This window comes from Aythya marila, assembly GCF_965140915.1.
Source record: "Aythya marila genome assembly, contig: HAP1_HAP1_SCAFFOLD_64, whole genome shotgun sequence".
Classification (NCBI taxonomy): domain Eukaryota; kingdom Metazoa; phylum Chordata; class Aves; order Anseriformes; family Anatidae; genus Aythya; species Aythya marila.
Window position 1 is genome coordinate 20,974 of NW_028137058.1, and position 17,524 is coordinate 38,497.

At 59.6% G+C, this 17,524-nt stretch overlaps 1 protein-coding gene across 1 annotated transcript in view; it reads right to left on the reverse strand.

Moving 5' to 3' along the window:
* The window catches only part of UBA1 (ubiquitin like modifier activating enzyme 1), a gene marked incomplete at its 3' end in the record, with an annotated part of 36,088 nt that extends 20,807 nt beyond the window's left edge, over window positions 1–15,281 (reverse strand). The window contains exons 1-5 of the mRNA XM_082785588.1: window positions 15,194–15,281; window positions 12,515–12,625; window positions 7,554–7,612; window positions 4,227–4,395; window positions 1,084–1,218 (exon numbers count right to left, since the gene is read on the reverse strand). Of these exons, the coding sequence (XP_082641714.1) occupies window positions 1,084–1,218; window positions 4,227–4,395; window positions 7,554–7,612; window positions 12,515–12,625 (474 nt within the window). The remainder of the gene's footprint in view (window positions 1–1,083; window positions 1,219–4,226; window positions 4,396–7,553; window positions 7,613–12,514; window positions 12,626–15,193) is intronic.
* Between the last annotated feature and the right edge of the window lie 2,243 nt (window positions 15,282–17,524).

Here is a 17,524-nt window from a genome sequence, read left to right on the forward strand (position 1 = left end):
CATGGCTATGGGGTCAGGGAAACGGGTATGGGGTGGGTATGGGGTCATATATGGGGTCGGATACACAGATATGGGGTCAGACACATGGGTATGGGGTCAGGGTCACAGACACGGGTATGGGGTCAGCTATGGGGTCAGCCACATGGATATGGGGTCAGCTGCGGGGTCAGGGTGACAGCTATGGGGTCAGGGGCACATGTATGGGGTCAGGATCATGGATATGGGGTCAGCTGCGGGGTCAGGGTGACAGATAGGAAAGGGAAGATTTTGGGACGGAAATGGGGGTTTTGGGGGGGAGAAACTGGGGGGGATTTAGGGGAAAATAATGGGATTTGGGGGAAAGTGTGGGGTCTGGAGGGGAATTGGGGGGATTCGAAGGGAAACGAGCGGGTTTGGGGTGGCAGGGGGGGAACGGGGAGGCTTTGGGGGGGGAATGGGGGATTTGGGGGGGAAATGGGGGATTTGGGGGATATGGGTGGGCGAATTTGGGGAAGATTTAGGGGAAAATAAAGGGATTTGGGGGGAAACTGTGGGGTTTGGAGGGGAATTGGGGGGATTTGAAGGGAAACGAGCGGGTTTGGGGTGGAAGGGGATGCTTTGGGACGGAATGGGGCACTTGGGGGGGCAATAGGGGATTCGGGGGGGCAATGGGGGATTCGGGGGGGTAATAGGGGATTCGGGGGGGTGAATCTGGGGGAGATTTAGGGGAAAATAATGGGATTTGGGGGGAAAGTGTGGGGTCTGGAAGGGAATTGGGGAGATTCGAAGGGAAACGAGCGGGTTTGGGGGACGGGGGATGCTTTGGGGGGGGAATGGGGGATTTGGGGGATATGGGTGGGTGAATTAGGGGAAGATTTAGGGGAAAATAATGGGATTTGGGGGAAAGTGTGGGGTTTGGAGGGGAATTGGGGGGATTTGAAGGGAAACGAGAGGGTTTGGGGGATGGGGGAGGCTTTGGGGGAGGAAGGGGAGATTTGGGGGGGTAATAGGGGATTCGGGGGGGTTATGGGGGATTCGGGGGGGTAATGGGGGATTCGGGGGGGTTATGGGGGATTCGTGGGGGGGTGTTTTTTGGGGTGAGACCTGGAAGGGGGCGAGCAGGGCCTGGCTGAGGGGCTGGCGGCAGCTGCTGACGGCCACGTAGGCGTTGAGCTCGGCCAGGCGCGGCAGCGACGCCTCCGCGCGGTTCTGCCCCACGTCCTCCTCCCGCAGGTAGAACTGGGGGGGGGGGCAAAAAAATAAGGGGGTGGGGGGGTTATGGGGTCACTGGGGGGGTTGTGGGGTCACTGGGGGGGTTGTGGGGTTACTGGGGGGGTCGTGGGGTCACTGCGGGTCACAGCAACCCCCCCACGAGGATCCCGGAGCTTAATGGGAGCGCTGGGGGTGCATAATGGGAAGGGGGGAGACCGGGATCTGTAGGATCCCCCCCCCCCCTTAAAACCATAGGACCCCCCCCCCAGCACCCATAGGACCCCCCCAGGTCCCATATGACCTCCCCAACACACATAGGACCCCCCAGCACCCATAGGACCCCCACCAGAACCCATAGGGACCCCCCCCGCACCCACAGGACCCCCACCAGAACCCATAGGACCCCCCCCCAGCACCCATAGGACCCCCCCCCAGCACCCATAGGACCCCCCCGCACCCACAGGACCCCCACCAGAACCCATAGGACCCCCCCCCAGCACCCATAGGACCCCCCCAGAACCCATAGGGACCCCCCAGCACCCATAGGTACCCCCCCCAGCACCCATAGGGACACCCAACACCTATAGGACCCCCACCACCACCCATAAGACCCCCCAGAACCCATAGGACCCCCCCAAAACCCATAGGTACCCCCCAGCACCCATAGGACCCCCCCAGCACCCATAGGGACCCCTCAAAACCCATAAGGACCCCCAGCACCCATAGGACCCCCCCCAGAACCCATAGGACCCCCCCCCAGAACCCATAGGGACACCCAGCACCCAGAGGACCCCCCCCCCCACCCAGAGGACCCCCCCCAGCACCCATAGGACCCCCCCAGAACCCATAGGGACCCCCCAGCACCCATAGGACCCCCCCCCCCCGGCACCCATTGGGATCCCCCCCCAGCACCCATAAGACCCCCCCAACACCCACAAAACCCCCCCTGCCACCCATAGAACCCCCCCCCAGAACCCATAGGACCCCCCCCAACACCCATAGGACCCCCCAGCACCCAAAGGACCCCCCCCTGCCACCCATAAGCCCCCCCAGCACCCATAGGACCCCACAAAACCCAGGCTGCAACCCCATTAATTCCCCCGGGGGGGGGGCACTTCACCCCTTTATAAGCTCCTAGAACCCCTAAAAAACCCCTTTTAACCCCATTTTTTGCCCTGGGGGGGCATTTAACCCTTTTATAACCCCTTTATAACCCCCTAAAACCCCCCATAACCCCCCCAAAACCCTAAATAACCCCCCCAAAGCCCTGAATAACCCCCCCAAGCCCCAAATCCCCCCTCTGACCCCGTGTTTTTCCCCAGGGGCGGCATTTAACCCCCCTATAACCCCCATAACCCCCCAAAACCCCAAATAACCCCTTTATAACCCTAAATAACCCCCCCAAACCCAGAATAACCCCTAAAAACCCCAAGTAACCCCCCCAAAACTCTGAATACCCCCCCTTTAACCCCATTTTTGCCCTGGGGGGGCACTTAATCCCCCTATAACCCCCCATAACCTCCCTATAACCCCTTTATAACCCCCTATAACCACCCCAAACCCCAAATACCCCCCTCTATCCCCATTTTTTGCCCTAGGGGGGCATTTAACCCCTTTATAGCCCCTTTATAACCCCTTTATAACCCCCTAATCCCCCCATAACCCCCCCCAAACCCCAAATCCCCCCCTCTGACCCCATTTTTTCCCCCGCGGGGGTCATTAAACCCCTTTATAGCCCCTTTATAACCCCCTAACCCCCCCCCATAACCCCCTATAAACCCCCTATAGCCCCCCCAAAACCCCAAATCCCCCCCTTTCACCCCATTTTTTTCCCCGGGGGGGGCATTTAACTCCCCTATAACCCCCTTATAACCCCCTAAACCCCCCCCAAAACCCCCTATAACTCCCCAAAACCCCAAATCCCCCCCTTTCACCCCATTTTTTTCCCCGGGGGGGGCATTTAACTCCCCTATAACCCCTTCATAACCCCCTATCACCCCCCCAAACCCCAAATAACCCCCCCCAAGCCCCGAATAACCCCTTTATAACCCTCTAAACCCCCCCAAAACCCCAAATAACCCCCCCAAAAACCCCAAATCTCCCCCTTTAACCCCATTTTTTTCCCCGGAGGGGGCATTTAACTCCCCTATAACCCCTTTACAACCCCCATAACCCCCCCAAAACCCCAAATACCCCCCTCTGACCCCATGTTTTCCCCGGGGGGGGGCATTTATCTCCCCTATAACCCCTTCATAACCCCCTATAACCCCCCAATAACCCCCCCCAAACCCCAAATAACCCCCCCAAAACCCCGAATAACCCCCCCAAAACCCCCAAATCCCCCCCTCTGACCCCATTTTTTCCCCGGGGGGGGCATTTATCTCCCCTATAACCCCTCTATAACCCCCTAAACCCCCCCCAAACCCCAAATAACCCCCCCAAAACCCCAAATAACCCCCCCAAAAACCCCGAATAACCCCCCAAAACCCCAAATCCCCCCCTTTCACCCCATTTTTTTCCCGGGGGGGGCATTTAACCCCATTATAGCCCCTTTATAACCCCCTAACCCCCCACCATAACCCCCAATAACCCCCCCAAAACCCCAAATCCCCCCTTTCACCCCATTTTTTCCCCGGGGGGGGCATTTAACTCCCCTATAACCCCTTCATAATCCCCTATAGCCCCCCCCAAACCCCAAATCCCCCCCTCTGACCCCATTTTTTCCCCGGGGGGGGCATTTATCTCCCCTATAACCCCTCTATAACCCCCTATAACCCCCCCCAAACCCCAAATAACCCCCCCCAAACCCCAAATAACCCCCCCAAAACCCCAAATAACCCCCCCCAAACCCCAAATAACCCCCCCAAAACCCCAAATAACCCCCCCCAAACCCCAAATCCCCCCCTCTGACCCCATTTTTTTCCCCGGGGGGGGCATTTAACTCCCCTATAACCCCTCTATAACCCCCAAAAACCCCAAATCCCCCCCTTTCACCCCATTTTTTTTCCCCCGGGGGGGGGTGTCCGTGCTCTCACCTGGGAGGCGAGGTCGGGCCACGCGGCGGGGTGGGGGTCGTGCAGCGTCACCGACTTGACCCCCCCCAGCACCAAATTTTTGGCCACCTCCACGCCCAGCCCCCGCAGCCCCGACACCAGCACGTTGGACGTCTGCATCCGCTTCATGGCCTCGTGGCCCAGCACGTACCTGGGGGGGGGGTTGGGGGGCACCTCACAGACCCCACAGCACCGGGACCCCCCCCCCGAGCCAGAGGGAGCCCCCCCAAATCCAGAGGGAGCACCCTAAATCCACAGGGACCCCCCCCAAGTGTTTTGGGGTCACTAAATCCCTTAGGAAGGACCCCAAAAACCTTAGGAAGGACCCAAAGGCCCCCCCTAAATCCATAGGGACCCCCCCCTAAATCCATAGGAACCCCCCCCAAACCCATAGGGACCCCCCCCCAGATCCAGAAGGAGCACCCTAAATCCACAGGGACCCCCCCCAAGATTTTTAGGGTCTCCAAATCCCTTACGAAGGACCCCAAAAACCTTAGAAAGGACCCAAAGGCCCCCCCCAAACCCATAGGGACCCCCCCCTAAATCCATGGGAACCCCCCCAGATCCAGAGGGAGCCCCCCCAAATCCAGAGGGACCACCCCAAATCCACAGGGACCCCCCCCAAGATTTTTAGGGTCTCCAAATCCCTTAGGAAGGAGCCCAAAAACCTTAGGAAGGACCCAAAGACCCCCCCCAAATCCATAGGAACCCCCCCCAAACCCATAGGGACCCCCCCCCAGATCCAGAAGGAGCACCCCAAATCCACAGGGACCCCCCCAAGGCTTTTGGGGTCTCCAAATCCCTTAGGAAGGACCCCAAAAACCTTAGAAAGGACCCAAAGGCCCCCCCCAAATCCATAGGAACCCCCCCTAAATCCATAGGGACCCCCCCCGGATCCATAGGGACCCCCCCCAAATCCATAGGGAACACCCCAAATCCAAAGGGAGCACCCCCAAGGCTTTTGGGGTCACTAAATCCCTTAGGAAGGACCCAAAGACCCCCCCCCAAACCCATAGGGACCCCCCCCTAAATCCATGGGAACCCCCCCAGATCCAGAGGGAGCCCCCCCAAATCCAGAGGGAGCACCTCAAATCCACAGGGACCCCCCCAAGGCTTTTGGGGTCACTAAATCCCTTAGGAAGGACCCAAAGACCCCCCCCTAAATCCATAGGGACCCCCCCCTAAATCCATGGGAACCCCCCCAGATCCAGAGGGAGCCCCCCCAAATCCAGAGGGAGCCCCCCCCAGATCCAGAGGGAACACCCCAAGGCTTTTGGGGTCACTAAATCCCTTAGGAAGGACCCCAAAAACCCTTAAGAAGGACCCAAAGACCCCCCCCAAACCCATAGGGACCCCCCCCAAATCCAGAGGGAACACCCCAAATCCACAGGGACCCCCCCCAAATCCTTTGGGGTCCCCTAAAACCCCTATGAAGGACCCAGAGACCCCCCCCCAAATCCACTGGGACCACCCTAAATACACAGAGACCCCCCCAAGGCTTTTGGGGTCTCCAAATCCCTTAGGAAGGACCCCAAAAACCTTAGAAAGGACCCAAAGACCCCCCCCCAAACCCATAGGGACCCCCCCAGATCCAGAGAGAGCCCCCCCAAATCCATAGGGACCCCCCCCAAGCCCATAGGGAACACCCTAAATCCATAGGGACTCCCCCAAATCTTTTGGGGTCACTAAAATCCCCTTAGGAAGGACCCAAAGACCTCCCCCCAAACCCATAGGGACCCCCCCCTAAATCCATAGGGACCCCCCCAGATCCACAGGGACCCCCCCCAAATCCAGAGGGACCCCCCCCAAATCCACAGGGACCCCCCCCAAGTGTTTTGGGGTCTCCAAATCCTTTAGAAAGGACCCCAAAATCCTTAGGAAAGCCCCAAGGACCCCCCCAAAAATCTTTTGGGGTCCCCTAAAACTCCTAGGAAGGACCCAGAGACCCCCCCCAAATCTTTTGGGGTCTCCAAATCCCTTAGGAAGGACCCCAAAACCCTTAGGAAGTACCCGAAGACCCCCCCCCAAATCTTTTGGGGTCCCCTAAAAGTCCTAGGAAGGGCCAAGAGACCCCCCCTGGATACAGAGGGACCCCCCCCAAATCCAGTGGGACCCCCCCAAGGCTTCTGGGGTCTCCAAATCCCTTAGGAAGGACCCCAAAAACCATACAAAGGAGCCAAAGACCCCCCCCTAAATCTTTTGGGGTCCCCTAAAAGTCCTAGGAAGGACCCTGAGACCCCCCCCGGATCCAGAGGGACCCCCCCAAGTGTTTTGGGGTCTCCAAATCCCTTAAGAAGGACCCCAAAAACCTTAGAAAGGACCCAAAGACCCCCCCCTAAATCCATAGGGACCCCCCCTAAATCCATAGGGACCCCCCCTAAATCCATAGGGGACCCCCCCGGATCCATAGGGACCCCCCCCAAATCCACAGGGAACACCCCAAATCCAGAGGGAGCACCCCAAATCCACAGGGACCCCCCCAAGGCTTTTAGGGTCTCCAAATCCCTTAGGAAGGACCCCAAAACCCATAGAAAGGAGCCAAAGACCCCCCCCCAAGTCTTTTGGGGTCCCCTAAAACTCCTAGGAAGGACCCAGAGACCCCCCCCAAATCCATAGGGACCCCCCCCAAATCCACAGGGACCCCCCCCAAGTGTTTTGGGGTCTCCAAATCCCTTAGGAAGGACCCCAAAAACCCATAGAAAGGACCCCCAGACCCCCCCAAAAATCTTTTGGGGTGCCCCAAAACCCTTATGAAGAACCCAAAGAACCCCCCCAAATCTTTTGGGGTCCCCTAAAACCCCCTGGAAGCCCCCCCAAGATTTTTGGGGTGCCCCAAAACCCTTATGAAGAACCCAAAGAACCCCCCCCAAATCTTTTGGGGTCCCCCAAACCCCCCCGGAACCCCCCCAGGATTTTTGGGGTGCCCCAAACCCTTCGGAAGGACCCTGAGGACCCCCCCCAAATCTTTTGGGGTGCCCCAAAACCCTTATGAAGAACCCAAAGAACCCCCCCAAATCTTTTGGGGTCCCCCAAACCCCCCCAGAAGCCCCCCCAAGATTTGTGGGGTGCCCCAAACCCTTCGGAAGGACCCTGAGGACCCCCCCCCATATTTTTTGGGGTGCCCCAAAACCCTTATGAAGAACCCAAAGAACCCCCCCCAAATCTTTTGGGGTCCCCAAACCCCCCCCAGAAGCCCCCCCAAGATTTTTGGGGTGCCCCAAACCCTTCGGAAGGACCCTGAGGACCCCCCCCCATATTATTTTGGGGTGCCCCAAGCCCCCCCCCCCCATATTTTTTGGGGTCACTCACAGCTGCCGGGAGTACAGCCCCTCATCGATCTCGGCCTCGCCCCCGTTCTTCGCCATGCCCTGGGGGGGGGACAGGGGGTTATGGGCACTGGGGGGCACTGGGGGGCACTGGGGGGCACTGGGAGGGCACTGGGAGGGCACTGGGGGGATACTGGGGATACTGGAGGGGGATACTGGGGACGCTGGGGGGATACTGGGGACACTGGGGGGATACTGGGGGGCATTGGTGGGGTATTGGGGACATGGGGGGGCACTGGGGGGCACTGGGGGGATACTGGGAGGGCACTGGGGGGATACTGGGGATACTGGGAAGGCACTGGGAGGGCATTGGGGGGGCACTGGGGGGATACTGGGGGCACTGGGGGGATACTGGGGACACTGGGAGGGTGTTGGGGGGGCATTAGGGGGGCACTGGGGGGATATTGGGGACACTGGGGGGCACTGGAAGGTCACTGGGGGGATACTGGGGACACTGGGGGGATACTGGGGGGCATTGGTGGGGTATTGGGGACATGGGGGGGCACTGGGGGGCACTGGGGGGATACTGGGAGGCACTGGGAAGGCACTGGGGGGATACTGGGGACACTGGGGGGGGATACTGGGGACACTGGGGGGATACTGGGGGGCATTGGTGGGGTACTGGGGACATGGGGGGGCACTGGGGGGCACTGGGGGGATACTGGGAGGGCACTGGGAGGGCACTGGGGGGATACTGGGGACACTGGGGGGGGATACTGGGGACACTGGGGGGATACTGGGGGGCATTGGTGGGGTATTGGGGACATGGGGGGGCACTGGGGGGCACTGGGGGGCATTGGGGACATGGGGGGGACACTGGGAGGGATACTGGGGGCACTGGGGGGATACTGGGAGGCACTGGGAGGGCACTGTGGGGGTAACTTCGGGGATACTGGGGACACTGGGGGGGGATACTGGGGACACTGGGAGGGCACTGGGGGGATACTGGGAGGGCACTAGGGGGATACTGGGGATACTGGGAGGGCACTGGGGGGATACTGGGGACACTGGAGGGGGATACTGGGGACACTGGGAGGGCACTGGGGGGATACTGGGAGGGCATTGGGGGGGCACTGGGGGGATACTGGGGACACTGGAGGGGGATACTGGGGACACTGGGGGGATACTGGGGGGCATTGGTGGGGTACTGGGGACATGGGGGGGCACTGGGGGGATACTGGGAGGGCACTGGGAGGGCACTGGGGGGATACTGGGGACACTGGGAAGGCACTGGGAGGGCATTGGGGGGGCACTGGGGGGATACTGGGGACACTGGGAGGTCACTGGGGGGATATTGGGGACACTGGAGGGGGATACTGGGGACACTGGGGGGATACTGGGGGGCATTGGTGGGGTACTGGGGACATGGGGGGGCACTGGGGGGCACTGGGGGGATACTGGGAGGGCACTGGGAGGGCACTGGGGGGATACTGGGGACACTGGGGGGGGATACTGGGGACACTGGGGGGATACTGGGGGGCATTGGTGGGGTATTGGGGACATGGGGGGGCACTGGGGGGCACTGGGGGGATACTGGGAGGGCACTGGGAGGGCACTGGGGGGATACTGGGGACACTGGAAGGGCATTGGGGACATGGGGGGGCACTGGGAGGGCATTTGGGGGGGTATTGGGGACATGGGGGGGCACTGGGGGGCACTGGGGATACTGGGAGGGCACTGGGGGGATACTGGGGACACTGGAGGGGGATACTGGGGACACTGGGGGGATACTGGGGGGCATTGGTGGGGTACTGGGGACATGGGGGGGCACTGGGGGGGCACTGGGGGGATACTGGGGGGCACTGGGGGGATACTGGGGACACTGGGGGGGATACTGGGGATACTGGGGGGATACTGGGGGGATACTGGGGACACTGGGGGGGATGCAGGGGCATGGGGACACAAGGGGGACATTGGGGGGGACATTGGGGGCCGTGGGGGGGCATTTGGGGACATTTAGGACATGGGGGGGCACCGGGGGACATCTGGGGTCACCTGAGGACACTGGGGGACATTTGGGGACATTTGGGGACATTTGGGGACATTTGGGGACATGAAGGAGCATTTGGGAACGTTCCAGGACGTTTGGGGACACTCGGGGACATTTAGGGACACTTGGGGACGTTTGGGGACATTTGGGGACGTTTGGGGACATTTGGGGACATTTGGGGACATTTGGGGACATTTGGGGACGTTTGGGGACGTTTGGGGACGTTTGGGGACGTTTGGGGACATTTGGGGACATTTGGGGACGTTTGGGGACATTTGGGGACACTTGGGGACATTTGGGGACATTTGGGGACATTTGGGGACATTTGGGGACACCGGGGGACCCCTGGGGACACCGGGGGAATATTTGGGGACATCTGGGGACACTGTGGGGGTCATTTGGGGACGTTTGGGGACATTTTGGGGACCCCTTGGGGGTATTTGGAGACTCATGGGGACATTTGGGGACATTTTGGGGACGTTTGGGGACATTTGGGGACGTTTGGGGACGTTTGGGGACATTTGGGGACATTTGGGGACATTTGGGGACATTTGGGGACGTTTGGGGACGTTTGGGGACGTTTGGGGACGTTTGGGGGCACCGGGGGACCCCTGGGGACACTGGGGGAATATTTGGGGACATCTGGGGACACTGTGGGGGTCATTTGGGGACGTTTGGGGACATTTTGGGGACCCCTTGGGGTATTTGGAGACTCATGGGGACATTTGGGGACATTTGGGGACATTTTGGGGACATCTGGGGACATTTTGGGGACATCTGGGGACATTTGGTGACCCATAGGGATGTTTGGGAACCCTTTGGGGACATTTGGGCACATTTTGGGGCCGTTTGTTGCCATTTGGGGTCATTTTGAGGCCAATTGTTGCCATTTGGGCACATTTTGGGGTCATTTCTTGCCATTTTGGGGTCATTTGGGGCCGTTTGGGGCCATTTCGGGGATGTTTGGGGCCAGCTGGGGACCCTGGGGGACATTTGGAGACCCCTGGGGACATTTTGGGGACCTTTGGGCACATTTTGGGGCCATTTGGGGACTCCTGGGCACGTCTGGTGCCATTTTGGGGCCGTTTCTTGCAGTGTGGGGCAATTTGGGGCCATTTGTTGCCGTTTTTTGCCATTTGGGGCTATTTGTTGCCATTTTTTGCCATTTCGGGGCCATTTGTTGCCATTTGGGACCATTTTAGGGCCGTTTGTTGCCATTTGGGGGCTGCTTTTTGCCATTTTGGGGTCATTTGGGGCCATTTGTTGCCATTTGGGACCATTTTAGGGCCATTTGTTGCCATTTTGGGGCCATTTGGGGACCACTGGGGCCATTTTGGGGCCGTTTGTTGCCATTTTGGGGTCATTTGGGGCCATTTGGGCACATTTTGAGGCCGTCTGGGCACATTTGTTGCCATTTCAGGGCCGTTTGTTGCCATTTTAGGGCCGTTTGTTGCCATTTGGGGCCCCCTGGGGCCATTTTGGGGCCATTTGGGGCCATTTTAGGGCTGTTTCTTGCCATTTTGGGGCCGTTTGTTGCCATTTGGGGTCATTTTGAGGCCAATTGTTGCCATTTGGGGCCATTTGGGCACATTTTGGGGTCATTTGTTGCCATTTTGGGGCCATTTGGGGCCAAGTTAGGGCTGTTTCTTGCCATTTTGGCCCCCCTGGGTCCATTTTAGGGCCATTTGTTGCCATTTTGGGGCCGTTTGTTGCCATTTGGGGGCTCCCTGGGGCCATTTTGGGGCTCTTTGTTGCCGTTTTGGGGCCGTTTGTTGCCGTTTTGGGGCCCCCTGGGGCCATTTTGGGGCCGTTTGTTGCCATTTTGGGGCCATTTGTTGCCCTTTGTTGCCATTTTGGGGTCATTTGGGGCCATTTTGTTGCCGTTTGTTGCCATTTTGGGGCTCCCTGGGGCCATTTTGGGGCCATTTGTTGCCATTTGGGGCCCCCTGGGGCCATTTTGGGGCCGTTTGTTGCCATTTGGGGGCCACTTATTGCCATTTTGGGGCCATTTTAGGGCTGTTTCTTGCCATTTTGCTCCCCCTGGGGCCATTTTGGGGCCATTTGTTGCCATTTTGGGGCCGTTTGTTGCCATTTGGGGTCCTCTGGGGCCATTCTGGTGCCCCCCAGGGCCATTTTGGGGCGGTTTATTGCCATTTTGGTGCCCCCCGGGGCCATTTTGGGGCCGTTTGTTGCCATTTGTGCCCCCCGGGGCCATTTTGGGGCTGTTTGTTGCCATTTTGGGGCCGTTTGTTGCCATTTTGGGGTCACTTATTGCCATTTTGAGGTCATTTGGGGCCATTTTGGGGCTCTTTGTTGCCGTTTTGGGGCCCCCTGGGGCCATTTTGGGGCCGTTTGTTGCCATTTTGGGGCCGTTTGTTGCCCTTTGTTGCCATTTTGGGGTCATTTGTTGCCATTTTGGGGTCATTTGGGGCCATTTTGTTGCCGTTTGTTGCCATTTTGGGGCCGCTTATTGCCATTTTGGGGTCATTTGGGGCCATTTTGGGGCTGTTTGTCGCCATTTTGGGGCCATTTCTTGCCGTTTGTTGCCATTTTGGGGCCGTTTGTTGCCATTTGGGGTCCCCTGGGGCCCTTTTGGGGCGGTTTGTTCCCATTTGTGCCCCCCGGGGCCATTTTGGGGCGGTTTGTTGCCATTTTGGGGCCATTTGGGGCCATTTTAGGGCTGTTTCTTGCCATTTTGGCCCCCCTGGGGCCGTTTTAGGGCCATTTGTTCCCATTTTGGGGCGGTTTGTTGCCATTTTGGGGCCATTTGTTCCCATTTTGGGTCCCCCGGGACCATTTTAGGGCTGTTTCTTGCCATTTTGGCCCCCCTGGAGCCATTTTGGGGCCGTTTGTTACCATTTTGGGGCCGTTTGTTGCCATTTTGGGTCCCCTGGGGCCATTTTGGTGCCCCCCGGGGCCCTTTTGGGGCGGTTTGTGGCGGTTTTGGGACTCACGTTTGGGGGGGTGGCGCTGTGCGTGACGCTGGGGGCGCAGGCGCGGTTGGAGCCCGCGGGCGGCTCGGACCCGGAGACGCGGCGCTTCTTGCTCAGCGGGGGGCTGGACATCTGTGGGCGGGGACACACGTTGGCCACGCCCCCCTCTGGCCCCGCCCCCTTTGGCCCCACCCCCTGTGACCACGCCCACCCGGGCACACCCATTGGCCGCACCCCTTTTGGCCCCGCCCCCTCCCGACAGCCCTCCCCCGGCCACCCCCCTCCATCACCCCCCCGCTTGGCCCCGCCCCCTTCGTTAGGCTCCGCCCCCAGCCCTTAAGACACGCCCTCGACCTTATGCCTCACCCCTGCTCTTAGGCCCCGCCCCCTTCCTCAAGACACACCCCCTTTGTTAGGCCCCCCCCTTGGTATATAACACATTCACTTAGGCCACGCCCCCTGGACACCCCACCCCTTTAGGCCACACCCCCTCTTCATTAGGCCCCGCCCCCCCTTGCTGGGACACGCCCTTTATTTAGGCCACACCCATTTCCTAAAGACACGCCCCCTCCTTTTAGGCCCCGCCCCCTGGACATATCAGGTGTGATCCCCTTAAGCCACACCCCCAGGACACCCCGCCCCTTTAAGCCACACCCCCTCTTTGTTAGACCACACCCTTTAGGCCACGCCCCTTTTAAAGAGCCCCGCCCCCTTTGGACACGCCCCCTGGGGCACCAAGGAGCCCCACATGGGAGAGGAGCCAAAGGAGGCGGGGCCTGCTGCATGGGGGCGGGGCCTCCCACCAGGGGGCGTGGCTTCCTGCCAGGGGGCGTGGCCTCCTGGGTCCCAGTGGGGGCAATTAGCAGGGCAGCCAATTAACGGGGCTGGAACTGGGGGGGCTCGTTAGGGGGGGATGTTAATGGGGGCCTTAACGGGGTCTCATTAACGGTGGCTCATTAACGAGGTCTCATTAACGGGGCCTCATTAACGAGATCCCATTAATTATTATCATAATTATTATAATTATCTGATTATTGGGGTCCCATTAATTAATAAGACTCCCATTAACAGGGAGCCATTAATGGGGTCCCACTAACGAGGGTCTCGTTAACGGGCTCCCATTAACAGGGGTCTCATTAACGGGGTCCCATTAACAAGGACTCGTTAACGAGGTCCTACTAACGGGGGTCTCATTAATGGGGTCCCATTAACGAGGGGTCCCAGTCCCCATTCCCAGGGGTCCCAATTAAGAGGATCCCTCATTAACAGGATCCCTCATTAAGGGTCCCAGCCCCCCATTACCATGGGGGTGCCCCATTAATAGGGTCCCCCGTTAATAGGGTCCCTCATTAACGGGGTCCCTCATTAACGGGGGTCCCAGCCCCCATTAGCTGGGATCCCCATTAATAGGACCCCTCATTAACCCCCCCATTAATAAGGGCCCCTCATTAAACCACCTGTTAATAAGATCCCCCATTAACCCCCCCCTCATTAATAGGACCCTCATTAACCCCCCTCGTTAATAGGTTCCCCATTAACCCCCCCTCGTTAACAGGACCCCTCATTAACCCCTCATAAACAGGACTCCTCATTAACCCCCCCCCCCTTATTAATAGAACCCTCGTTAGCCTGCCCCTCATTAATAAGACCACTCATTAACTCTCTCATTAATAGGATCCTCCATTAGCCCCCCCACACAAACAAGATCCCAATTAACCCCCTCATTAATAGGATCCCTCATTAACCCATTATTAATACGATCCCAATTAACCCCCCCTTACTAATAGGACCCCTCATTAGACCCCCCCCCCATTAATAGGGTCCCAATTAATCCCTCATTAATAGGACCCCTCATTAACCCCCCTTATTAATAGGACCCCCATTACCCCCCCCCATTAATAGGACCCCCATTACCCCACCCTAATTAATAGGGCCTTCATTAACCCTCATTAATTAATAGGACTCCTAATTAACTCTCCCTTCATTAATAAGATCCCAATTAACCCCCTCACTAATAGGCCCCCCCATTACCCCCCCTCATTAATAGAACCCCTAATTAACCCCCTCATTAACAGGATCCCAATTAACCCCCCCTCATTAACAGCATCCCAATTAACCCCCCCTCATTAATAGGACCTTCATTAACCCTCATTAATTAATAAGCCCCCTCATTAACCCCCCCCCTCATTAACAGGCCCCCTCATTAACCCCCTTTATTAATAGAACCCCCATTACCCCCCCCCATTAACAGGACCTCCATTAACCCTCATTAACTAATATCCCCCCTCATTACCCCCCCCTCATTAATAAACCCCCTAATTAACCCCTCATTAACAGCCCCCCCCATTACCCCCCCCTCATTAACAGCACCCCAATTAACCCCTCATTAGCAGGCCCCCCCATTACCCCCCCTTAATTAACAGCACCCCAATCAACCCTCACTAATTAACACCACCCCCCATTACCCCCCCAATTAATTACCCCCCCCATTAATTACCCCCCTCATTAACCCCCCCTCATTAACCCCTCCCCCCCCATTTCCCCCCTTCCCCCCCCCATTTCCCCCCTTTCCCCTTCCCCCACCCCCCCCTTTCCCCCCTTAACCCCCCCCACTCCCCCTTTAACCCCCCCTTTGCCCCCCCCGGCCCCAAATCCGCCGGATTTTACCCCAAAATCCCCCCCCCCCGCCCCCCCCCGTACCAATGTTGCTGTCCAGGCCCCGCCGCCGGGTCCCGCCCGCTCCGCTCGGCTCCTCCGCGACAAGATGGCGGCCGCCGCTCCCCGCCGCCCCCCGCCCCGCGCCGCGCCCCGCCCCCTCCCGCCCCTCCCCGCCTCTCATTGGTCGCCTCCTCCCGGCGCCGCGCCCCATTGGCCGGCGCCTCCCGCCGCCGCCCGGCCCCTGCTGCCATTGGGCGGAGAGGAGGAAAGGGGCGGGTAGCTCCGGAGGGAGGCCTGGGCGCTGATTGGGTGGCGCTCCCTGTGGGGACACGCCCTCCGCACGCCGGCCCCGCCCCGCGCGCCCGGATGTGAGGGGGGAGAAGGGGGCGGGGCACGGGTGGGAGGCTCCGCCCCCCCGTGCGTGCATGCGTAATGAGGGGGGCGGGGCCTCGTGACACAGCACGGCCCGACGGTGGCCGGGAGGGGACACGCGGGGACCGGGGGGGGGCCTATAGGGGCCTATAGGGGCCTGTGGGGTCTTATAGGGGCCTGTGGAGCTCTATAGGGGCCCATGGGGGCCTATAGAGGCCTATAGGAGCCTGTAGGAGCCTGTCAGGGGCCTGTGGAGCTCTATAGGGGCCCACTGGGGCCTATGGGGGCCTATAGGAGCCTGTGGGGAGCTATAGGGGCCTATGGAGCTCTATAGGGGCCTGTGGGGTCTTATAGCGGCCTGTGGGGCCCTATGGAAGCCTATGGAAGCCTATAGGGGCCTGTGAGGCCTATGGAGCTCCATAGGGGCCCATTGGGGCCTATAGGGGCCTGTGGGGGCCTATAGGGGCCTATGGAGCTCTATAGGGGCCTGTGGGGTCTTATAGGGGCCTATGGGGCCCTATGGAAGCCTATAGGGGCCTGTGAGGCCTATGGAGCTCCATAGGGGCCCATTGGGGCCTATAGGGGCCTGTGGGGGGCTATAGGGGCTTATGGAGGCTTATGGAGCTGTATAGGGGCCTGTGGAGCTCTATAGGGGCCTGTGGGGGTCTATGGAGCTCCATAGGGGCCCATTGGGGCCTATAGAGGCCCATGGGGGCCTATAGGAGCCTGTCAGGGGCTATAGGGGCCTATAGGGGCCTATGGAGCTGTATAGGGGCTTGTGGGGTCTTATAGGGGCCTATGGAGCTCTATAGGGGTCTGTGGGTGCCTATGGAACTCTATAGGGGCCCATTGGGGCCTATAGAGCTCTATAAGAGCCTGTGGGGTCTTATAGCGGCCTATGGGGGCCCTGTGGAGGCCTATAGGAGCCTGTGGGGGCCTATGGAGCTCCATAGGGGCCTGTGGGGGCCTGAGGGGTTTTATAGGGGCCTATGGAGCTCTATAGGGGCCTAGGGGGCCTTATAGGGGCCCATTGTGGCCTGTAGGGGTCTATGGAGCTCTATAGGGACCTATGGGAGCCTATGGGGGCCTGTGGAGCTCTATAGGGACCTGTGAGAGCCGATGGAGCTCTAGAGGGGCCTGTGGGCTCCTCTATGGGGCCTGTGGAGGCCTATGGAGCTCTATAGGGACTTACGGGGCTCTATGGGGACTATGGGCACCTACAGAACCCTATAGGGGGCCCTACAGGGGCTCTCTGAACCCTACACGTGTCCTATAGGGGCCCCACAGGTGCCCTGTGGGCTCACAAAACCCTATAGGGGCTACAGGGGCCCCACGGGTGCCCTTTGGTGACCTATAGGGGCTCACAGGACCCTATATGTACCCCATAGGGGCTTGTAGGGGCCCTATAGATGTCTTATGGTCCCCTATATAATCTTACCTGTTCCAATATTTATCCTATAGGCAGCCCGCGATCCTATATAGGAACCCACAGAACCCTCCAGAAACCCTATAGGGGCTCCAGGAGGGCTATATAGGGGCTCGGGAATCCCATGGGGGGTCAGAGGAGCTCTATAGGGGACCTCGGGGGGCTACAAGGGGCTATAGGGCCCCACAGGGCCCGGGGGGGCAATAGGATGGCGGCAGCGACCCTATAGGGGCTCCTAGAGTGCCACAGGGACCCTATAGGGGCCCCTGGAGGGCTGGAGGACCCCTATAGGGGCTCTCGGGGGGGGTATGGAGGGGTCTGGGGGTGCTATATGGGCGTATAGGGGGCTCTATAGGGTCTTTGGGGGCAATGGGATTCCAGGGGGGGGCTTGGGGAGCTCTGTAGGGCTCCTGGGGAGCCTATAGGGGCTGGGGGGGGCTATAGGGGCACGGGGGGGCTATAGGGGCATGGGGGGGGCTATAGGGGCACGGGGGGGGTTTATAGGGGCATGGGGGGGGCTATAGGGGCACAGGGGGGCTATAGGGGCACTGTGGAGACCCCAGCAGGGCTCCCGG